This window comes from Thalassophryne amazonica, chromosome 14, assembly GCF_902500255.1.
Source record: "Thalassophryne amazonica chromosome 14, fThaAma1.1, whole genome shotgun sequence".
NCBI classification, from domain to species: domain Eukaryota; kingdom Metazoa; phylum Chordata; class Actinopteri; order Batrachoidiformes; family Batrachoididae; genus Thalassophryne; species Thalassophryne amazonica.
The window spans coordinates 59741157-59765987 of NC_047116.1; the positions used below are offsets into that span (position 1 = coordinate 59741157).

Sequence of the window (24831 nt, forward strand, 5' to 3'; positions counted from 1 at the left end):
GTGAGTTACAAGATGACAGAATTTATTATTTCTGAGTTATTGTCTATGCCATCTTCCTGGGAAGAGCTAACTCACCCACATACACACACATACCCTTATGCTGTTAGTCGCCCAGGGAATAGGTACTGTACAGACTGTACATATTAATAGGAAACAAACATACATATTCAGTTAATATTTTTTTGGCCAATCCAGAATCAAATAGAAGGAGTAATTATTACCTCAGCCAACCAGCCACAGGAGTATATTCAGAATTCTGACTTTATCCCTATCTGACTTTTGTGACATTTGAAGCTGAGAATGCTGAAGAATAAGGTAAGATAGGGGAAAACCCCTGTTAAAGAAGTTGAAAAAAGCTTAAAGGAAACATAATGAGGCAGAGCTGGATTAGTATCAAAATTTGCTGAATTAAACACAGGAAAATTTAAATGCAAACTGACAACAATTTTTGGAAAATCTGAATCTGCAAAACTGGTTGGGCTGTGTAGGAAAAAAAAAAATTAAAAACAATGCAGTGTTGGCAAGTAAGTCTTGCAGTTTTTTTTCCTCCATATTACTATAAATGTTGACATAGGGCCAGTACGCTGGCTGCCTCTCGGTGCCTGGCACTGGTCACTTCCAACATTATTTCAGATGTGAGACCATTGCCTTCAGCTTTTAAAGCTGCCATGTGTACACTTTCGTTTTAGGCTAAAACACAAAATAATGATTTCGATAAAATGAATGCTGCTGGTAAGCTTTGGCATAGTGGAAACCAGACTTTGGGCATATGGTAAACATTATGGAGTTGAATTGTTACATGATTTCAAATTGCCGACATGATTTACAGAGGTGAAGTAGAAGGTATGCGCTTTATTTTCATATAATGTCATAGTATTTGTACTTTAGTTCAAACAATAAGAATATTCCCACTTTATCCCCAAATGATTTTATGGCATCTTTCACTTCAGTGTGTTCAATACTGTGCAATGCAAATACTGTTGTAATAATTGAGAATGAAAACATTAAATTAAATTGTTTTGATTAAATTTCTCCAGACTCATCAGTATAATGTTATGTAAACATTGGACTATTCAGTAGAAAAATTGTATTCTTAGTCACATTTTATTAAATTTGAAGGAAATTATTTTGATTTTGGATTATTGCAGGATATCACAATATGCAGCACGTCACAAGGTATCATACCAATATCATGATAAGTATAGTATCATGAGGTGCTTGCCGAAATCAAGCCCTATAGACTGGGTGGATCACATGACCCTCCACTCTCCTCTGACAGTTTTGGAGATAATATAAATTACTACATACATTAAGAAAATCCCTTTGTGCTTACACCAGCTGAGACAGCTCACATAGACTAACTGTAAGAAAGTAAAGGACTAGAGGAATGTTTTTTTTTTCTCTCCACTTTAAAAAGTTCATGACAGGTTGGCTCTGCTTAGGGAGTATGTGCTCATGCTGCACACTTACACATCCACCACCTCACAACTCCTTTGGGTCTGGACTTGCAACCATGCCAACAGATCTACAGCCCATCTCTATGTCCTGAAAGTAGGCATCTATCTGTTGCAGCTAGGTGTCGCTTAGTTACCGAGGTCCTCAGCAAGTACAGCGTGCTAGATCAAGCACGAGAAAACATGCCTAGTGTCATGATGCAAGTAATCTGCCTGATCTGGGTCTCCCGAAGCAACCACTCATTTAAATCAAAGACCTTCCAACACTAACCAAGAGCTTGCTGAAGAGAGTATGGAAGACTTTCTGTGTTTGACTTAGCTCAAAGTAGAAATGAAGTGACATTTTGTCAGTTTTTCGACAATGTATCACCATGCACCACAACAGTGACATACTCTATGTCAGAAGAGCTGATGTGACACCACAAAAAGAAAGACATTTTGCTGTCAGCCAGAGATGAATAAGACCTACTCTGCCCCCTGATGGCTGTACGTTTGAATGCAACAGCTACACACAACATATAACGGCAAATTTGTGAATAATGAGACCTTTCCCACCACATATTCTGCATTATGTTGTGTAGTAGAACTAAAGTAGATTTTAAAAGCACCTTCAAAAAGAAGGGACAAAACCTTGAAAGTAAAGGAGTAAAAGCAATGATAAAGCTGGAAATATATCAGGCTGGTGAGGAGAGAGAAAGCACAGAGACAGCCAGGGAGAAGGCAAGACACAAGAGGGTCAGGTAAGTCATGGGAACAGCTATAAAAACTCATCCTGCTTTCTTTTAGGAAATCCCCAAACACTGGCTATGACACAAAGATACACGCCCTGTCATACCCCGCACCTCACCCGACACCCGCCTCCTGTGTCTGTATATGTCCACATCCATGTGTTTGTCAGGTTTAAGTTCCATCATGCCTGTAGCCACAAAGCCAGTGCATAACAAGTAACAAGATGATGACAAAATAACCAAAGTTGAACAAGCTCACGCTCTAAGTGCTGAACAGAAGGGTAAGGTTAAATGACAACACTAGGGGACATGTGAGAGCGAGAGAGTGAGTGAGTGAGTGAGTATGTGTGTTTGTGTGTGTGATGACATAATTTACCGTCCACTGAGTGATGAACAATAGGGTACCACATGGATTCCAAGAGGGCTGTCCTCTCCGAGGATCTCCACTGTTCTGGTGAGGCTACAGACACACACATGAAGTAACAATTACATTTGCGCACACTCACATAAAAAATAACAACAGTGGGGGAAATATAAGTAATGTTTGTCAAAAAACAAATCAATGTCACTTTGTCAGTCTACTTTAATCCAGTGTGTACATTTAAAACAATCAATATGCAGGGTTATAGTCTTCAACACAAAGTCCAAAGGCAGCCAACAGAAGAACCGACTTTATTTCAGTTTTCCCTGTTATTATATAGGTATAGCACACAGACAGACAGACAGACAGACAGACAGACAGACAGACAGACAGATAAGGGGTACTTAAATAACATAATGGACAGTTACACCCACTGCAGTGACTTAAAGCATTAAAGTGAAGTTGACAATGCTATGGTTTATAATGACTGCATTTCTGTATTTTCTGGAGTGTAAGTCGGAATGGGAGTATAAATTATAAATCACACCTGTCACAAAATGCCGCTTGAAGAGGATAAACATAGATAAATTGCACTGGAGTATAAATTGCACTTTTTTTCTTGTACGTATTATCAGCTATAAATTTGGGATTTTTGTAGTGTACGTTGATTAAAATACAATCCATCTAGAAAGTATTCACAGCACTTCACCTTTTCCACATTTTGCTATGTTACAGCCTGATTCTGAAATTATGATGAAATTAATTTTTCCCCCTTAACTTACAATACCCCATAAATGATTTAAATAAATGATGTTTTTTTTTTACTTGCGCAAATTTATAAAAAAATAAAAATAAAAATAAAAAAGAAACCACACGTACGTAAGTATTTACAGCCTTTGCCACGAAGCTGAAAATTGAGCTCAGGTGCATCCCATTTCCACTGATGATCCTAGAGTTGTTTCTACAGCTTAACTGGAGTCCACCTGGGTTAAATTCAGTTGATTGGACATGATCTGGAAAGGGACACACCTGTCTACATATAAGGTCCAACAGTTGACAGTGGATGTCAGAGCACAAACCAAGCATGAAGTTAAATGAATTGTCTATAGACTTCTGACACAGGATTGTCTAGAGGCACAAATCTGGGGAAGAGTCCAGAAACATTTCTCCTGCTTTGAAGGTCCCAATGAGCACAGTGGCCTACATCATCTGTAAATGGAAGGAGTTTGGATCCACCAGGACTCTTTCTAGAACCGACTGCCAGTCTAAACTGAAAAATCAGGGTAGAAGAACTTTAGTCAGAGAGGTGACCAAGAACCCGACGGTCACTCTGTCAAAGCTCCAGCATTCCTCTGTGGACAGAGGAGAACGTTCCAGAAGGACAATCATCTCTGCTGCAATCCACAAATCAGGTCTGTATGGTAGAGTGGCCAGATGGAAGCCACTGCTTAGTAAAAGGCACAAGGCAGCCAAAAGGCACCTGAAAGACTCTCAGTCCATGAGAAACTAAATTCTCTGGTCTGGTAAGACAAAGATTGAACTCTCTGGAGTGAATGCCAGGGATTATATTTGGAGGGAAAAAAAGGCACCATCCCTATAGTAAAGCATGGCGGTGGCAGCATCATGCTGTGGGGATTTTTTCCATGGAAGGAACTGGGAGACGAGCCAGGATTGAGGGAAAGATGAATGCAGCAATGTACAGAGACATTCTGGATGTAAACCTGCTCCAGAGCTCTCTTGACCTCAGACTGGGGTGACAGTTCATCTTTCAGCAGGACAATGACCCTAAGCACACAGCCAAGATATCAAAGGAGTAGCTTCAGGATAACTCTGCGAATGTCCCTGAGTGGCCAGGCAAGAGCCCAGACCTGAATCCGACTGAACATTTCTGGAAAGATCTGAAAATTACTGTGCACTGACACTCCCCATCCCCATCCAAAACAGTTCCTCCACACCCAGAGCATTCAGCATTTTCTAGGTACCATTTTATTGGAATTTATTGGAGTTTATACACACACACACACACACACACACACACACACACACACACACACACACACACACACACACACACACACACACACACACACACACACACACACACACACACACACACACACACGAGTGTGTGTTTATGTACTATACCAATATAATTGCAACCTGGTCTCACGGCAAGTTGTGATTCAGTAGCGCAAAATATGCATTAATCTATTGGTTCATGATATTGTGACGAAAAGCACCTCATTTTCGTAACGGCAGCATGAATTCATTCTAATTCGTTCTGTGATGGCTGCACTAAATTAAAAGTGAAGCGGGGGGGGGGGGGTATGGTTAGGGTGGGGGGAAGGAGTAGGATTAGAATACGGTTAAGGTTAGGGTTGGGGGTAGGCGTAGGGTTAGGAATAGTGAGTAAAAAAAAAGTCACGAAAATTTGACTCATTTTGTCATGGGAGCACGAAAAACCGTGAGACTGGGCTGATAATCGCAGTGGAAACTGGAATAAAGTCAGTTTATCTGTTGGCTATTATATTTGTTATAATGTTATTGTGCCATCATAATGTACTGTATGTAATAGAGATATAAATTGAGAAATGCTTGTGCAACTTGGGACTGTTAGTTGTATAAAATGACGGAGGATTTAGGCACTTCAAAGATTTTTACTTAAACACAAGATCATTTCAGTGGTGTTCGGCTCAAGTCTATTTCTCTTCTTTGTTACTACCTCTCCAGTTTTGGAGAGACCCTCACAGATCTGCACAGATGTTGCTCGCATATAAAGATAGATCTTGTCCAGCTTGTAAAGAGTTGGATAAATAGCAGTTTAGCAGTTTGGCTTTCCTTAGGGTTTATGTAACCTGTTCTGCAATAGTTCCATTATAATTTATATATTGTGATATATTTTGTTATCGCAAGAGCCTGCAATGTATATTGCAATATGGATTTTAGGCCACATCGCCAATCGATAGAAGCCCGACAGCAGAATTTTATTGTGGAAATCAGTGTCATTGTTGGGCACTCATTTAACAGGGCTGAAATGACTTGCTAAAGTCTTCCTAACAAGCAGCTTTGGCTTTTGTAAGCACCAGACCAAGGCATCAGAAATTTAAATAACTGACAGTCTCATTACAAGCTTCATGTAACTTCAACCACGCCTCCTGATTTCTTGTGATTATAATATTAAGGTAATGTTCAGCAAGTGGCAGAAAAAGCTAAGGGATATTACGTAACCAAACAAACTTTTTGAATCAATCTGGAGCATCACAGTTAACTACCATCTATCCTCAATCTATATTTTTCTTATTTGGTGAGTTCTGAAATTATTGCATTTACAGTTGAGTGCAAAGGTTTGTATCCCCTTATGTTGCAATGGCATTATGTTTTTTAACCTTCATTTTTTTTAATTTAATGCCTATTCAGCTTGCACAAATGTTCCTTCATCATCAAAAGTAACAAAAATGGACAGAGTATATAACAAGAAACAAAGGTTATTTCAATCCAAAATGTTTGCATCAATTCTTTTGAATTGTCAGGTTTCGGCCCGGATCCAGGGTTTAGATTCCTTTTTTGCCTCCCTTCTTTTACTAACCATTTGCCCAGGCTTTGATTTATTAGTTGTTTTTATTTTTGTCTCAAGTTTTTTCTCTGATCTGTTTTGCCCCCTGTCTATTTATTATTTTTCATACTCTAGCCATAATTCAGTTCCGTTCTTGTTTTGTTCTGCCAGTTGTGTTTCCATTGTGTAGTTTCACTTGTTTATTTTGTTGTTCCCATTTCTGGTATTACTGGTTATGCTTTAGTATCAGGTTTTGTTACTCACTTAGTCGCGGTTTTAGTTATAGTTTTTTTTTTTTTTGTCATTTTGTTTTCTTAGTCAAATCTAGTTTAGTTTTGTCTTATTGTTTATTTTCTTTTGTTCTCTTATCAGTTCATATGTAGTTTTACTTCTGTACTTATAATCTGATGGTTCGCTTTTGGTTCTTGTGGTCACACTCTGTCAAGGTCTTGTTCATAGTAATATTGGTTCTCTTTAATATTTAATATGTAATATTGTTTCTCAGTTTCTCTTTTATCTCTGTTCTCAGTTTTTTGCCTCATCCTATCTGATTGTGTTGTCGTTTTATGCCTCTGCACCAGTGGTGGGCACAGTTAACCAAAAAGTTAGTTTCGATAACTGGTAATCAGCTAACTGAAAAGTTATCTTTTTTAACGATAAACCGATAAACTGCCTAAAAAACTAATCTGAAGCTACAGATAACTTTCAATTTTGCCTCCCATACACTCTCAGCTACTAAGAAGCTGATTTTGAGTTTAAACACCACCAAAGCTTCTAATAGATTCACAGGCGATCACAAACCCAAACAGCCAATGAACCAGCGCTTGTCTTTGTGCACTCTGCCCCCTGCTGAAGGAAAGCGTCATTTACCCTGACAGGATACAGTGGTCCAGCAATGAGGCAGAGATCTTGAAATGGAAAGCAGGTTTGAACTATGGTTTTGCTTTAAAAATAAAATTATTCCAGATAGAATAACTATATTAATGTAAACTCTTAAAATGTACAAAGTGATATTTAACACATATCTGTTAATTTTAAAATAATGCACTAATTCTGAAGATTTGAACATTAACACACAGATGCCCAAAGGGATAAAGGGTAACTAAGCCTCTGCTCACACTGAGCGGTTGATTCATTCATTCTATGTAAAAACCAACACAAGTGAATCAGTGTAACGTGTTGGTGTTTACAAATAAATGCGCTTTGTAAAATGTCATTTTTTTCATTTGTATAACAAAAGAAAGAAATTTTCAAGATCCCGCTCGACAGCGCCAAAGTGCACGCATGATGACATCACAACTCTAGCAGGTTAGGGAGAAGAGGTGTCTTTCAATAACAAGAACTGTCAAAAAACTTTTTCGTATGTGGTTGGAGTTGTGTGGCGATAGGAATCACCTTTTGAATGCTTGAATAAAGATGTCAGTCACACAAATAAATCAAATAATAGTGAAAACATGTTCATTGCACCCAGGATGTTGGTATTTTGGTAGTTGAACTTTGCGGTGCGGTGTCAATAACACATCGATCCGCGTGATGTCATAACATCCGATCGTTTAGCGGCTCTGTGCGGCGTCATAACAATGAATCAATGAATCAATCAGTCGCTCCGTGAGGCATCATAACATCAAGCCTGGTTCACATGGCAAGATAATTAGGCCGATATCGGGCCCGATCTTCCCCTTCCGACAATCTTAAGGATGCCCCGACAATCGTGATGACACTAAATATAATCTTGTCAAATATTCCTGCCGTGTGTGGTTTGTAAGAGCGCGCTGATCTGCTCAGAAGGATGTGAGGAGCTAAATGTGCGGAAATCAGCTGCAGCTTCATACTTCACAGCAACCATTGCAATGATGGTGGTTTCTGAGACGATATCGAGAAGACCTTGCAAGGTCCTGGGGGCAGCTGAGCACCTCTTTGGCGTCATGTGGCATTTAACTCGATTTCATGACTGCACAAGGACTGCTGACAGACCGTGTCCATGTGTTAACAGGGTTTAACAAAACTCCACTGTTTGCTTTGTAGCTTGTGCTGTCCAGGTTTGTTATGTTTTTTGGTTGTTTTGCACCTTCTAACAGGCTTGTACTTCTCCCATGGATATACTGCTCACCCTGCATGTAGCCACAGTTATGCAGTTAGCAGTAAGAATTTTTGCACCTTAAAGCTGGGTGTTGTACATCATTCCTACAGCGTGGGGGACACTCTGTGGTGTCCCCATAGTGGGGAACACATATAAAATTATAGATAATTTGTCACAGAGATACAGTGAAGTTTGAACACTACAATCCTTGAGGAACACATTGCTTAGATGCATTGTATGTGCTAAAATTGCTTTCTTTGTAAAAGACTTAATCAATTTCTGCAAACCGAGCCCTTAGAGAGGGCACTCCATTTAAAATTAAAACTACAAGCAAGTCTGTTTTTGTGCCATTCATCTCTATGGATTTCTTTCATTCCATCTCCCAACGTCTCATTTGGAAGTGTGCGCCTGCTTTGCATTCTGACTGTTTCAATGCATGTGTGTTGATTTCTTTGTTGTTTGATTAGTTTATCTATCAGTGCACAGCCATTAATCCTCTCCTGACCTTCTCTCTGCTCCCTGTGTGAATGTTTGTGTGCATGTCTGTTTTCTAAGTGGGATTGCTTGAACTTAGTTTGGAGTTCTGCCCTCTTGTTGTTCTCACGTTTTTTTTCTTGTCTAACCTTTGTGTCAGCCCCATCTGGAGACTGTCTATCTATCCCAAATCCCAGTGAACTGATAGCAGCATTGATGCTGACAAACTTGGATGGTGAGTGGCAAAGTCAAAAAGTTCTTACCCTCATAGCTTCATTCTCTCACACATACAAAAGGTGATCCTGCCTCATCATCACTCAGCAAATTGTACTTAATCCAGACAATGCTAAACAACAAAGGGATGTGGGCGAGTGGGAGAGAGAGCAAAGAAAGGACAAAAAAAAAAACCTGTTTCACACTGGGGCTGAAAGACATGTAGCATCTTGCAATAATGTGTTATTGTAGCAAGTGTGGTTAAAAGATGGAGTGACTAATAAGTAAAAGCCACTGTAGTTATAATGCACAAAAGGACAAACTCTTGATCTTGGTATTGCTCAACTCCGCCTATCTGGGGAGTTGAGAGCCCAGGTAAGACCAATGTGTTCTGTGTGGTACAAATAAAGCCCAAACACACCCATCTATCTAAAAGTTACCAATAGCGATTGGTATCGAGAACCGGTTCCTTTCGGGTATCGTTAAGAAATGATTGGATCCACCGACATCAATAACCTTTTTACTTAAGGATTCCCTTATTGGTCCTTCAGAGCAGCCGTTGTTTTTGGGGTGTTTTTCAGGAAAATTATAATTTCTCTACATTGATTACAGACCCTGCAGCGGGTCTGTAATCAACTTTTCTGCAGCGCGGCTTTGCTTTGAACCTTGAACACATCAAAGCAGTGATTCGCAGATCTAAGCAGTGCTTCAATCATTGCTTTGTTGATTCATTTTTTTCTTTCGCTTTCCCTCGCTAAAACCCTAAAGAGCATATGGCTGTGAGTATTATTTACCTTTTTTATGTTAAACCGACCTGTTATGGTCTTCTGAAACAGTTAATAGATGTATTTTATAACAAAAACGGGACCGATGCTAACACGTTAGCATGTCTATGGCATTTTCAATGTTAAAATTAGCATTAAGCAGTTGCAGCTGTCAAGCGTTTGTTGTCGTAAAAGAGTCAAATGTATTACAAATTGTAATATTGCGCGTTCCGGCGCCGTCAGGCCGCTCCCTAGTTGGTCCGTCGTGCTGCCCCGGTGGTTCTGGTGGCTGCCCTTCCTGGCCCCTGTACCCTTCCGCTTCCCTTTTTCGCCTGGTTCCTCCTGGGGCCCTGCGTCCTGGGCCCTTTTCCATTGTCGCTTGCGGTCGGCCACATGGTTTCCAATGCACCGGAGTGGTCCATGTCTTATGGTAAGGTGCTGTACTTTTATCTTGGCCCAACACACCAGCCACAGTAGTGATCGGATATATAGCTGTGATCTGGGTCTGTGTGTGTGGCTGGTTATGTGTTCGTGGCCGACACCACAATTCGGCTTTGGGTGCTCTCAAGGGGATCAAGACTCTGGTGTCCTAGATTAGGGAATGAATGCTCACTAACTAGACAACAGACTGTCGCTGTCACTGCTTGTTCATGTGTGGTGGTTTGTTCCGGCATGTTTTATGTTGGGGCCCCGTCTTCTCGGTGTCTCACTTCACAGTTATTGCTTTCACTATTTGTCTTTCCTTTTTGTCTGTCTTCGTGTTGTTTTGGTGGTTGGTCCCTCCTGATAGAAGTTGTCAGTCGGCTTTGAGTAGGATCTTGTAGGGTGATCAGGAAGGGCGGAAGGGGGTCACACACGCACACCACCATAAATGGTTCTGCCAGTGTGGCATTTACCATTACCATATGCAGACAGGGGAAAAAAAAAAAAAGTCAAAGAGACAAGACTGAAATAGTCTGGACATGTGCAGAGTAGGTACCCAGAGTACAGGTGCATCTAAAAATTTTGAATATTGTGACAAAGTTCAATATTTTTTTGTCAAGCGTTTCATAGAGTGAAAATTTTACATATTCCAATTTCAATACATAGAAACTAAAATGTTTCAGTCATTTTGTAATTTTAATTTTGATAATTAGAAAATGCATATCTCAAAATATTAGAACATTTTATTTTGTCACTATTTATCCTGTATGAATACCATGAATCTCTCAAATCTGGTTCAGTACACACAACTACGTTTGGGGAAGACTGCTGACTTAACAGTTGTGTAGAAGACACTCGTGGACAGGGAGGTTAAACCACAGAATGTCACTGCTGAAACCTCTGGCTGTTCAGAGTTCTGGATCAAAGCATAGTCATGGAAAGTGTACTGGAGAGGAAAAGTGTGGTCGGAAAGATGTACAAGCAACAGGGATGACCGCAGCATTAAGAAGATTGTAAGCAGATTCCAGAACTGGGGGTATTGTGTCTACTTCTTACTGCCTGTTTGTGCCTTTTGTTTATGGTTTGTCTTTCTGTCCTGTCTGTTGTCCACACCCCCTTTGGTCTTCAGTGTGTATGCTTTGTCTTCTGTCCTGTCTGTTGCCCATGCCTCCTTTAGTCTTCAGTGTGTATGTGTGTGCATCTGTCAACCCTGTCCGTGTCCTTAGATTAATGGGTTTGTGTTTTAGTCCTGTCTTAGGTCAGTGTATTCACTTATGTGTTTATTGTCTGCTGCCTACACCCCTGTTTGTATGCAGCATGTGTCCATCTGTGTCTGTCTGTAACACTGTGCACACTTTGTACACTGAACAATAATATTAACACAACACCTTTGTTTTTGCTGCTGTTTTTCATGAGCTGAACTCAAAGGCATATTTCAGAGTGGCCTTATATTGTGGCTAGCCTAAGGCACACCTGTACAATAATCATGTTGTCTAATCACCATCTTGATATGCCACACCTGTGAGGTGGGGATGGATTATCTTGGCAAAGGAGAAGTGCTTGCTAACAGATTTAGACAGACTTGTGCATATTTTTGTACAACCCCAATTCCAATGAAGTTGGGACATTGTGTGAAATGTAAATAAAAACAGAATACAATGATTTGCAAATCCTCTTCAACCTATATTCAATTGAATACACCACAAAGACAAGATATTTAATGTTCAAACTGACAGACTTTTTTGTTTTGCGCAAATATTTTGAAATGGATGCCTGCAACAGATTTCAAAAAAGCTGGGACAGGGGCAACAAAAGACTGGGAAAGTTTATGAATGCTCAAAGAACAGATGTTTGGAACATTCCACAGGTGAACAGGTTAACTGTAAACAAGTGAGTGTCAGGACTGGGTATAAAAGGAGCATCCCCAAAAGGCTCAGCTGTTCACAAACAAAAATGGGGCGAGGATCACCACTTTGTGAACAACTGCGTGAAAAAAATAGTCCAACAATGTTTCTCAACGTTCAACTGCAAGGAATTTAGGGATTCCATCATCTACAGTCCATAATATAATCAGAAGATTCAGAGAATCTGGAGAACTTTCCACACGTAAGCGGCAAGGCCAAAAACCAACACTGAATGGTCGGGACCTTCGATCCCTCAGGCGGCACTGCATTAAAAACCGACATCACTGTGTAAAGGATCTTACCGTGTGGGCTCAGGAAAACTTCAGAAAACCATTGTCATTTAACACAGTTCATCACTACATCTACAAGTGCAAGTTAAAATGCTACCAGGCAAATCAAAAGCCATACATCAACAACATCCAGAAACGTCGCCGCCTTCTCTGGGCCTGAGCTCATTTGAAATGGACAGACGCAAAGTGGAAAAGTGTGCTGTGGTCTGATGAGTCCCCATTTCAAATTGTTTTTGGAAATCATGGACGTCATGTCCTCTGGACAAAAGAGGAAAAAGACCATCCAGACTGTTACCAGCACAAAGTTCGAAAACCAGCATCTGTCATGGTATAGGGGTGCGTTAGTGCCCATTGCATGGGCAACTTATACATCTGTGATGGCACAATCTATGCTGAAAGGTACATCCAGGTTTTGGAGCAACAAATGCTGGCATCCAAGCAACATCTTTTCCAGGGATGTCCCTGCTTAATTCAGCAAGACAATGCCAAGCCACATTCTGCATGTGGCTTCGTAGTGAAAGAGTGCGGGTACTAGACTGGCCTGCCTGCAGTCCAGACCTGTCGCCCTTTGAAAATGTGTGGTTATGAAGCGCAAAGCAGGACAATGGAGACCCGAACTGTTGAACAACTGAAGTCATACATCAAGCAAGAATGCAAAAGAATTCCACCTATAAAGCTTCAACATTTAGTGCCTTAAGTTCCCAAATGCTTATTGAGTGTTGTTAGAAGGAAAGGTGATGTAACACAGTGGTAAACATACCACTGTCCCAGCTTTTTTGAAATGTGTTGCAGGCATCCATTTCAAAATGAGCCAAAAACAATAAAGTTTATCAGTTTGAACATTAAATATCTTGTCTTTGTGGTGTATTCAATTGAATATAGGTTGAAGAGGATTTGCATATCATTGAATTTTGTTTTATTTATATTTCACACAATGTCCCAACTTCATTGGAATTGGGGTTGTACTGTATATGGAACTTTTTTTTAGATCTTTGAGTTCAGCTCATGAAAAATGGCAGCAAAAACAAAAGTGTTGCGTTTACATTTTTGTTCAGTGTAGTTCCATGTTGGTTTTCTGTTTTTATTTCTTGATGTAGCTTTGGTTATTGTTTAAATCTTGTTATCTCTGCCCCCGCCTTTGGATCTTAGTCTTCAAGTCAGTTTTTCTACTGTTGCATTTTGTTCTCTTTTTGAGTTCTATGTTTGTGCATTATGTGGTTTTTGAATCTGTCTTTTGGTTTGTTGTTTTTGGTCTGTCTTAGGTTATGTTTTGTTTCTGCTTAAATTCAGATGTCTGTTTAGTTCTATTACTTTTGTTGTTAGTTGTCACTTAACCCGTGACCCTGCCACACACCTGTCCTCCATTTTGTTCATCAGTTTGAGTTGGTATTTCAGTAGTACTTGGTTCTCTGTTCATTTGCTGATTCCTTTGTGTTCATCTTTCTGCTTACGTTGGTCACGCTGCTCCTGGTTTATGTAAGTACCTTGACCCTTGTTGTTACCTTCTTTAGTGGCTGTAGTTAGTTTTGTGTTGACTGCTTGTTTGGACACCCTGTCATGTTTTCTTTGGACCTGTTTTTCCACGTCACCTGTTTGGACTACAAATCACTTTGGGGCATTAAAACAACTTGTTTTTGCAACAACCCTTATTGTCTCATTGCTGTCTGCACATTGGGATTATTTGTGATTCTGCTAACCCTTACCAAAAAATAGTACTGATAAGTATATAAAAAGTAAACTGGAAGTATACTTGAAACATACTTGCATGTACTACTTTTTGGTAAGGGAAACCCACAACATGGGGGAGGTTCAGAAGGAGTGGACTGAGGCTGGAGTCAGTACGCCAAGAGCCAACATGAACAGATGTGGCCAGGAAATGGGCTACATAAGTTGTATTCCTGGTGCAAAGCCACTCCTGAAACAAAGTCAGAAATGTCTAACCGAGGCAAAAGAGGAAAAAAATGCACTGTTGTACTGTAGTCCAAAGTCCTCTTTTCAGATTAAAGCAAATTAAGCATTTCATTTGGAAATCAAGGCCCCAGTGTCTGGGGAAGGAGTGGAGAGGCCATGCCCATGCTGCTTGAAGGGCAATGTGACGTTTCCACAGTCAGTGATGAGTTGGCATTATGTCATCTGTTGGTGTTGGTCCACTGTGTTTTATCATGCATAACGTCAACCTAGCTGTCTACCAGGAGGTTTTAGAGCACTTAATGCTTCCATTTGCTGACAAGCTTTATGGTGATGCTGATTTCCTTTCCAACAGGACTTAGCACCTGCCCACACTGCGAAAGTACCAGTACCTGGTTTAATGACCACGGTGTTACTGCACTTGATTGTCCCCACAGACAATCCCTCATAGATTCTAACTGGGTACTGTCAAGAGGAAGATTAGAGACACCAGATCTAGCAATCCAAATGACCCGAAGGCTGCTATCAAAGTAACGTGGACTTCCAGAACACCTCAGTAGTACCAGAGGTTGACTGCCTTCATGCCACACTGATGCAGCAATCCATGCAAAAGAATCCCAGACCAAGTACTGAGTGCATGAAAGAAGATATTTTTTCAGAAATTAGACTTGCTCTAAGGTGTAGTTTTTATAAAGTGCTACCAAATCCTTTAAAAAAACTGATCTGCTGAAACATTCTAATATTTTGAGCATTTTCTATTTTTTTGGATACGTGACATAATTTATCAAGAGCCAAAGGAAATTCATCTTGTGCTGATAACATCTACATGTTGTGAGTTTAAAATCATGTCATTCTCTGATTGTACTTCTGCTATTCCAAAATGTTGTCTTAGCACAGACACTGCATGGGGGTGGGGTGGGGTGGTCACTCTTTGTAAATGTTGGGCAAATTTAACTTCATGATTTTTCTTGAAGAATAAATGTCTCCATACGTAACAGGTCAATAACAGAGAAGCACACATGAGAATCTGTATAGGCCATCGTGAAAATGCACGTGATGTCTACTGCAACAATGAAACAAAAACAATCTCCTATTTCACACATTTAATGAATGGTTCAGCCATAACATTTTAGCAAACTGGTGAATAATTATGCTCCATTCTGCCGGTCAAACGCACCAAGAACTATGTACAAAGTGGTTTGTGAGGATTCCACCAGCAGAACGCAATTATTCACCACTTTGCTAAAGATCAAACAATGATGGGATGAAGCAAGAATTTATTTTTTTAGTTTAGTTGGCAGTGTGTGGATACCCTTACTTATGTGTGTGTACTGAAGGAGCATAGCTCCATGTGGCCGCCACCACCACCATTGTGATGTCAAGAAATATGAATTCATATTTTAGCCTCTTGTTGGGAAAGTGTAGGAACACGGACCCACAACAGGGGGCGCAAATGAACGGACAATGGAGTAAGTCAAAATAACAACGCTTTACTGTTGTGAATGTGCACAACGAATACAACCAATTACAGAAATGGACAAAAGTCAATACACAAAGGTGTCGTGTGGGCAGGCTCGAAGATAGGAGACGCCTCTCCAAGGTAAGACCGGAACCACACGGCTTCCTCCGCCACAGGACCCCGGGAATACTGGAGCCGCCAAGTCCCGAACTCCCAGGTGGCCACTGCCTCCGCGTGTCGGACCTGGTACTGCTGGCGAGGGAAAAAGAACAGTTAGATGGGGGTGCGTTTGCACCCAGAACTCCGAACGGCAGGAAAGGTACCTCCACCTCTCGTTGGAACAGTAAACCAATAACTAGCTCAGTCAAAACTGTGTACTCAGTAGGCTTTGATATGTTACCTCTCTGGTAGAAACGATATCTCGGCAATGAGGTGGAGATGCCGTCCTGCTGATATACCCCACTGATGATTGCCGTCAGCTGTCTCAGGTGATGGGTGACAGCTGTCACCGAGGCTGCTCCCGTGAGGCGGCGGCGCCCTCTGGTGCCTGGAGCCCGCACTCCAGGCAGGGCGCCCTCTGGTGATGGTGGGCCAGCAGTACCTCCTCTTCAGCGGCCCACACAACAGGACCCCCCCCTCAACGGGCGCCTCCTGGCGCCCGACCGGGCTTGTCCGGGTGGCGACAGTAGAAGTCGGCCAGGAGGGCCGGGTCCAGGATGAAGCTCTTCTTCACCCAGGAGCGTTCTTCGGGACCGTACCCCTCCCAGTCCACCAGATATTGAAAGCCCCGGCCCATCCGTCGGACGTCCAACAACCGGCGCACTGTCCAAGCCGGCTCGCCATCGATGATCCGGGCAGGAGGTGGTGCCGGACCGGGTGTACAGAGGGGCGAGGTGTGATGGGGCTTGATTTTTGACACATGAAATACTGGATGGATCCGCAGTGAGGCTGGAAGCCGAAGCCTCACTGCGGCGGGATTGATGACCTTGAGAATTTTAAACGGACCTATGTACCTGTCTTGGAGTTTTGGGGAGGCCACTTGCAGTGGAATGTCCTTGGTGGACAACCACACTTCCTGCCCGGGGCGATACGTAGGGGCCGGGGTCCGCCGCCGGTCTGCATGGGTCTTCGCCCTCATCCGGGCCTTCAGCAAAGCAGAACGGGCGGCACGCCACACCCGACGGCACTTCCGCAGGTGGGCCTGGACCGAGGGCACACCGACCTCTCCCTCAACCACCGGGAACAACGGGGGCTGATACCCCAAACACACCTCAAAGGGGGAGAGGCCGGTGGCTGATGACACTTGACTGTTGTGGGCGTACTCGATCCAGGCCAGATGAGTACTCCAGGCCGCCGGGTGCGCGGCTGTCACACAACGCAGTGTTTGCTCCATTTCTTGATTGGCCCGCTCTGCTTGCCCGTTGGTCTGGGGGTGATACCCGGACGAGAGACTGACCGTGGCCCCCAGTTCCCGGCAAAAGCTCCTCCAGACATGCGAGGAGAACTGGGGACCGCGATCGGAGACGATGTCTGATGGTATCCCATGCAGGCGGACGACGTGGTGGACCAGGAGGTCCGCTGTCTCCTGGGCCGTTGGGAGCTTCGGGAGGGCCACGAAGTGGGCCGCCTTGGAGAATCGGTCCACTATCGTGAGGATCACGGTGTTTCCCTGGGACGGCGGGAGGCCCGTGACAAAATCCAGGCCGATGTGGGACCAGGGGCGATGAGGCACGGGCAGCGGCTGTAGCAGTCCCGGAGCCTTGCGATGGTCGGCCTTGCCCCTGGCACAGGTGGTGCAGGCCTGGATATAATCCCGGATGTCGGCCTCCAGGGACGCCCACCAGAAGCGCTGCCGGACAACAGCCACGGTTCTTCGCACCCCTGGATGACAGGAGAGCTTAGAGCCGTGACAGAAGTCCAGGACTGCAGCCCTTGCCTCTGGTGGGACGTAAAGTCTGTTCTTTGGTCCAGCCCCGGGGTCCGGGCTTCGTGCCAGGGCCTCCTGGACGGTTCTTTCTACGTCCCAGGTGAGGGTGGCCACGATAGTGGACTCCGGGATGATGGGTTCCGGTGGATCCGACAACTCCGCCTTGACCTCGTCTTCGTGTACCCGGGACAAGGCATCCGACTTCTGGTTCTTGGTCCCGGGCCGGTAGGTGATGCGGAAGTCAAAACGGCCGAAGAACAGTGACCAGCGGGCTTGCCTGGGATTCAGCCGCTTGGCGGTCCTGATATATTCCAGGTTCCGGTGGTCAGTGAAAACCGTGAATGGCACGGACGTTCCCTCCAACAGGTGTCTCCACTCTTCAAGAGCCTCTTTCACCGCAAGGAGTTCTCGGTTGCCGACGTCATAGTTCCGTTCAGCCGGGGTCAACCTGCGGGAAAAATAGGCACACGGATGAAGGACCTTATCGGTCTTCCCACTCTGGGACAGCACAGCTCCTATCCCTGAGTCCGAGGCGTCCACCTCAACCACTAACTGGCGACTAGGATCGGGCTGCACCAGAACGGGTGCAGACGAGAAGCGCCGTTTCAACTCCTTGAACGCGGCATCGCAACGATCCGACCAGGTGAAGGGGACTTTTGGTGAGGTCAGGGCTGTCAGGGGGCTAACAACCTGGCTGTAGCCCTTAATGAACCTCCTGTAGAAATTTGCAAAGCCGAGGAACTGTTGCAGCTTCCTACGGCTTGTGGGTTGGGGCCAGTCTCTCACCGCTGCAACCTTGGCCGGATCAGGAGCGACGGAGTTGGGGGAGATGATGAACCCCAGGAAGGACAAAGAGGTGCGGTGAAACCCACACTTCTCGCCCTTAACAAACAGCCGGTTCTCCAATAACCGCTGCAGGACCTGACGTACATGTCGGACATGAGTCTCAGGATCCGGAGAAAAGATGAGTATGTCGTCTAGATATACGAAGACGAATCGGTGCAGGAAGTCCCGCAAGACATCATTAACCAATGCTTGGAACGTCGCGGGAGCATTTGTAAGACCGAACGGCATGACCAGGTACTCAAAATGACCCAACGGGGTGTTAAATGCCGTCTTCCACTCGTCTCCCTTCCGGATCCGAACCAGGTGATACGCATTCCTAAGATCAAGCTTGGTGAATATCTTGGCTCCATGCAGGGGCGTGAACACCGAATCCAACAAGGGTAAGGGGTATCGGTTACGAACCGTGACTTCGTTCAGCCCCCTGTAATCAATGCATGGACGTAATCCGCCATCCTTTTTCCCCACAAAAAAGAAACCCGCACCCATCGGGGAGGTGGAATTCCGGATCAACCCGGCAGCCAAAGAGTCCCGGATGTAGGTCTCCATTGATTCGCGTTCAGTTCGTGAGAGGTTGTACAGCCTGCTGGACGGGAACTCAACGCCTGGAACCAAATCAATGGCACAATCATACGGGCGGTGCGGGGGAAGGGTGAGTGCCAGATCCTTGCTGAACACCTCCGCAAGGTCATGGTACTGCACCGGCACCGTCCCTAGATTGGGCGGGGCTCTGACCTCCTCCCTGGCCTGGGAACCGGGAGGAACCGAGGAACCTAAACATACCCGATGGCAGGTCTCGCTCCACTGGACCACTACCCCGGACGGCCAATCGATCCGGGGATTGTGTTTCAACATCCAGGGAAAACCTAAAATCACACGGGAGGTGGCCGGAGTCACAAAAAACTCGATCTCCTCCCGGTGATTCCCCGACACCACCAGAGTTACTGGTGGTGTCTTGTGAGTGATTGGAGGGAGTAGGGAGCCATCTAGTGCCCGTACCTGCACAGGCGAGGTAAGTGCCACCAGAGGGAACCCTATCTCCCTGGCCCATTTGCTATCAAGCAAATTCCCTTCTGAGCCCGTGTCCACCAGTGCTGGGGCCTTCAGGGTTAAATCCTCATAAAGGATTGTAACTGGGAGTCGTGTGGCGATGTGGGTGTGTCCCACGTGCACGTCTCGGCCCCCCCCTAGCCCAGTGTCTAGGGGCGGGCGTTGGTGTTTAACCGCTCGGGGCAGTCTCGTACCTGATGCTCAATCGAGCCACAAACAAAACACGCTCCGCGGGCCAGCCTCCTCTGTGTGGCCGGTGCCCTAAATGTTGCCCTACTCGTGTCCATAGCTTCGTCAGCAGGGGGAGCTGTGATCGCAGGGGCCGTGGAGCGTGGGGAGAGCGGAACGCGGTTGGAACCGGAAGGGAGAGGGACGACGTGTGCCTGGCCACGCCCTTCGTCTCGTTCCCGACGGCGCTCATTTAACCGATTGTCTAATCGTATGACAAGATCGATAAGCCCATCCAAATCCCGCGGTTCGTCCTTAGCCACCAGGTGCTCCTTGAGGACCAATGACAGGCCGTTTACGAAGGCGGCGCGGAGGGCAGTGTTATTCCAGCCGGACCTCGCAGCCGCGATGCGGAAGTCGACTGCATAGGCAGCTGCGCTCCGGCGCCCCTGTCTCATTGACAGCAGCACGGCTGAAGCGGTCTCTCCTCTATTAGGGTGATCGAACACTGTTCTGAGCTCCCTCACAAACCCATCATATGTCAGAAGGAGCCGTGAACTGTGCTCCCAGAGCGCTGTAGCCCAAGCGCGTGCCTCACCACGAAGCAGATTTATCACATAAGCTACTTTGCTAGCGTCGGTCGCATACATGACGGGACGCTGTGCGAAGACGAGCGAACACTGCATAAGGAAATCCGCGCACGTCTCCACACAGCCTCCGTACGGCTCCGGGGGGCTTATGTATGCTTCAGGGGATGGTGGGGGGGGGTCGTTGGACAACCAGTGGAACGTCGCTGTCACGCACAGGGTCCACGGGAGGGAGAGCCGCAGCGGCGCCCGGAGGGCACGCTTCCACCTGCGCGGCGAGAGTCTCCACCCTGCGGTTCAGGAGGGCGTTCTGCTCGGCCATCAAGTCTAACCGAGTCGTGAAAGCGGTGAGGATCCGCTGCAACTCACCGATTACCCCTCCTGTGGACGCCTGTGCGCCTTGTTCTTCCATTGGCCGTTCAACAGCCGGTTGACGCCCCTCGGGATCCATGACGCTGGCCGAGATATCCTGTTGGGAAAGTGTAGGAACACGGACCCACAACAGGGGGCGCAAATGAACGGACAATGGAGTAAGTCAAAATAACAACGCTTTACTGTTGTGAATGTGCACAACGAATACAACCAATTACAGAAATGGACAAAAGTCAATACACAAAGGTGTCGTGTGGGCAGGCTCGAAGATAGGAGACGCCTCTCCAAGGTAAGACCGGAACCACACGGCTTCCTCCGCCACAGGACCCCGGGAATACTGGAGCCGCCAAGTCCCGAACTCCCAGGTGGCCACTGCCTCCGCGTGTCGGACCTGGTACTGCTGGCGAGGGAAAAAGAACAGTTAGATGGGGGCGCGTTTGCACCCAGAACTCCGAACGGCAGGAAAGGTACCTCCACCTCTCGTTGGAACAGTAAACCAATAACTAGCTCAGTCAAAACTGTGTACTCAGTAGGCTTTGATATGTTACCTCTCTGGTAGAAACGATATCTCGGCAATGAGGTGGAGATGCCGTCCTGCTGATATACCCCACTGATGATTGCCGTCAGCTGTCTCAGGTGATGGGTGACAGCTGTCACCGAGGCTGCTCCCGTGAGGCGGCGGCGCCCTCTGGTGCCTGGAGCCCGCACTCCAGGCAGGGCGCCCTCTGGTGATGGTGGGCCAGCAGTACCTCCTCTTCAGCGGCCCACACAACACCTCTGTTAGTTTGGTAAGTGGAAAATGTTTGCTGCTATCTATTGTTGGCATTTAGTGATATTAATTCAGTTATACTTGTTATAAGCCACACTCATTCACTAAACAGGACCACATATTAGTCTTTTGGTGTGGTGAGTGAAAATTTAAATGGTGCTGAAGGTTGGTTTAAAGACTTTATTTGTATGTTTTAACAATACTTCTGTGTATAAATGTTATAAAAAATGTCCCCTAAAATGTCAAAGCCCCAGTATTTGCACGGTTTAGGGCTTTTGTGTGAACGCTTTCATTTACATATCAACCTTTAGCTGTATTATGTGCATTTTTATTGGTCTGCTTCAATCTGTGGTGCTGTGCACATCAATGGGCAACTTGGGAAAAAAGGGAGGAGGGCTGCTAAGTGAGAAAAGGGGTGAAATATAGCAGTCGGACGAGAGTGCTTTGTTAATGCACATCCTCCTTGCTTGTTATTTGTCTGTTTGTGTCTTTCATAGGGAGGATCAGTGAAGTGGAAGGTGGATAAAGAGAACACCTGCTCTCTTCATCTCTGCGACTCTCGTTCTCACCTGGCTCTTTTTCTCCAGCTCTTGTTCTCTCTCTCCTTTTCTCAAGTCTCACCCATTTTGTTTACCTATCACCCCATTTCGTTCTCTCTCTTTTTGTTTAAATTTTGCATTGAAGCAGCCTGTCAAACATCTGACAAAAAAATAAATCGAGACACAAATGGATCTCAAGTGTGCGTGCTTTGTGCTCTGCTGGGAGCAGCAAAGATCAGAGGCAGAGCGGCAGGAAGGAACAGAGGGAGGGGTGCATGTTATTTTTCCTCTCATATTAATGCTATTCATTAGCCCTGTCTAATTAATTCAGTGCTCCTCCTCCCTTCATTTCACTGTGGCATTCAGACCTCCCTCGCATCCGAGCCTCCTATATTTTGACCTTCCTTTACTCCTCCTGTTTTCTCTTTTCTCTCTTCATCTCTTCCACTTCAATCTCCACGTCCTTTACTGCGTTCCTTATGGTTGTGTTGGCTCTATTTTTTTCCTCCATACTCCATTTACATTTTACTAAGATCTCTATTCTTCGACCGACACCCTGGCTTCCCAATTACCTCACTCCTGTTTTACTTCATTACTCTTTTCTTTCACTATCTTTAGCTCCATTCACACATGAAGCTAGTTACTTTTATGGAATGCAATCAACCTGGTAAGGGCAGAGATTTCACATTCTCACTTCAGTTTTTGTTACAAAGAATTTCTGGAACAGTTGTTTCATACATTACTTCTCCCCCAATCGTTCAATTTAGACAGGCGCCCAGCTCCAGGAAGAGTCCTGGTGGATCCGAACTTCTTCCATGTATGGATGATGGCGGTCACTGTGCTCAATGGGACCTTCAAAGCAGCAGAAATGTTTGTGTACCTTTCCCCAGATTTGTGCCTTGAGACAATCATGTGTTGAAGGACTACAGACAATTCCTTTGACTTCATGCTTGGTCTGTGCTCTGACATGCACTGTCAACTGTGGGACCTTATATTGACAGGTGTGTGTCTTTCCAAACCAGGTCCAATCAACTGAATTTACCCATGGTGGACTCCAGTTAAGTTGTAGAAACATCTCAAGGGTGATCAGTGAAAATAGGATGCACCTGAGCTCAATTCATAGCAAAGGCTGTGAATACTTATGTACATGTGATTTGTTTGTTTTTTCTTTGTTGTAATTGCAAAAAAAAAAAAAAAAAAAAAAAAAAAAAAAAAATCATCACTGTGGGGTATTTTATGCAAAATGCAGAATTTGCACTGTGCACAATTATTTCTCCAATCACAGCCACATAAGCCTCTAACGTCTTGTGGGTTGGCTGGGTGTCTTGGTGGCTTTCCTCACTCTTCTCTTTCTTGCACAGTCACTCAGGTTTTGAGAACTGTGTATTCCATGCAGATTTACCATAGAGTGACATATTGTTTGTATTTGTTTGTAATTGGTGTAAATAAAGTCCAAGACAAATTCATTGGCAGTTTTACCATCAGAGAGCCTCGTCTACAACTACCACAAAAGACTCCAAGCTGTCATTGATGTCAAACTGGGCAACACACAGTATTAAGAACAGGAATATGTAAACTTTTGATCAGGGTCATTTGATTAGTTTCTGTTGTGACTTAAAAAGAGTAAACACAGTTGTTTGACAATAAATGGCTTCACCCAACCACTAACCATGAGTGAAAAAAAGTTTTTGTTCAATTCATATTCTCTGAAAAACAACAACAACAACAACAACAAAAAAAACAACTAAAATTCTGCCAGGGTATGTAAACGTTTGAGCACAACTGTAAATGGACTTTCCCATTCTGACCTATGGAATTTGCAGCATAGCAGCAAATTCAACTGATTCTTAAAGTTACAATGGTATGGAAGTAAATCTGTGCCATGAGAGTTTGAATTTGAATTTTTAAGGTTGATTTTTTTTTTTGCCTCAAAATCAGAGTTTGAGGTTGAATTTCTAAGCTTGAATTTGTTTAGCATCAAAATATTCAGCCTCAAAAACTTCAACCTAAAAAAAAAAAAAAAATCAACCTCAATCATTCAACCTTCAGCAAATATCATGTCGTCGTCTTCTTCTTTTTTCAATTTGGTCTCTGTGTAATATGACCAACAGAGCAAAACGTGATTGGTTGAACGTTGGATGACTGAGACAGGGGTGAATTGCTTCTCCCTGTTTTTCTATTTTTTGAGGTTGAATTTTTTCTTAGGTTCAAATTTTTTTAGACTTAATTTTTGATTTAGGTTGAATTTTTTTTATATAGGCTGAAGTTTTTGAGGCTGAATATTTTGATGCTAAAGAAATTCAACCTTATGCCGCGTTCACACCGGGTGCGACGTGAGCGACAGCAACGACAGGTTGCCATGTAATCCCTATGGAAGGAGGCGTTTTAGCGCCAAGCCACGTAGCGCGACACAATGGACGCGAATAAAGCGACGCGAGTGAAGCGATTGGCACGTTTGTGGCGCGATATTGCGTCGCGTCACGTGGTGTTGCCCTCCTCCCCAAGTTGAAAAATATGAACTTTTTCATCTTGTTGCGCCACGATGACCAATCAGGGACTGACTATGTAGTGACGTGGAGATGTATGGAGTTTGACTGAAGATGTGAACATGTCCTGTCTCTAGTAGCCAGCCTGTGAGCAGGACTTATGTCCCTTTTGTCCTTTATTTCACAATTATGACAGAGTTTTTGGAGCGAGCAGCCGCGCCGCAGCAGGGGGAGCGGAGTTTTTTTTTTCTTTTTTATGTGCGCTCGCGAGTGAATCGTCAGTGAAGATTATTTTATTAATTAACTACACAGATGTATAATAAAGCAAATGGTGACTGGTTTCTAAACACAATTATGACAGAGGTTTTGGGGAAGAGCGAGGAGCAGCCCCACAGCAAGCAGCGGAGTTTCTTTTTTTTACGTGTGCGCACGAGCGAATCGTCCGTGGAGATTATGTTACTTATTAACTACACAGATGT

General features: G+C 44.4%; 1 protein-coding gene across 2 annotated transcripts in view; it reads right to left on the reverse strand.

Annotated features, from left to right (window-relative positions):
• LOC117524798 (partitioning defective 3 homolog B-like) overlaps positions 1–24831 on the reverse strand; it is an 830560-nt gene that overhangs the window by 543562 nt on the left and 262167 nt on the right. For both annotated transcript variants that reach the window (XM_034186621.1, XM_034186620.1), the window contains exon 6: positions 2559–2642. In XM_034186621.1, the coding sequence (XP_034042512.1) occupies positions 2559–2642 (84 nt within the window). The remainder of the gene's footprint in view (positions 1–2558; positions 2643–24831) is intronic.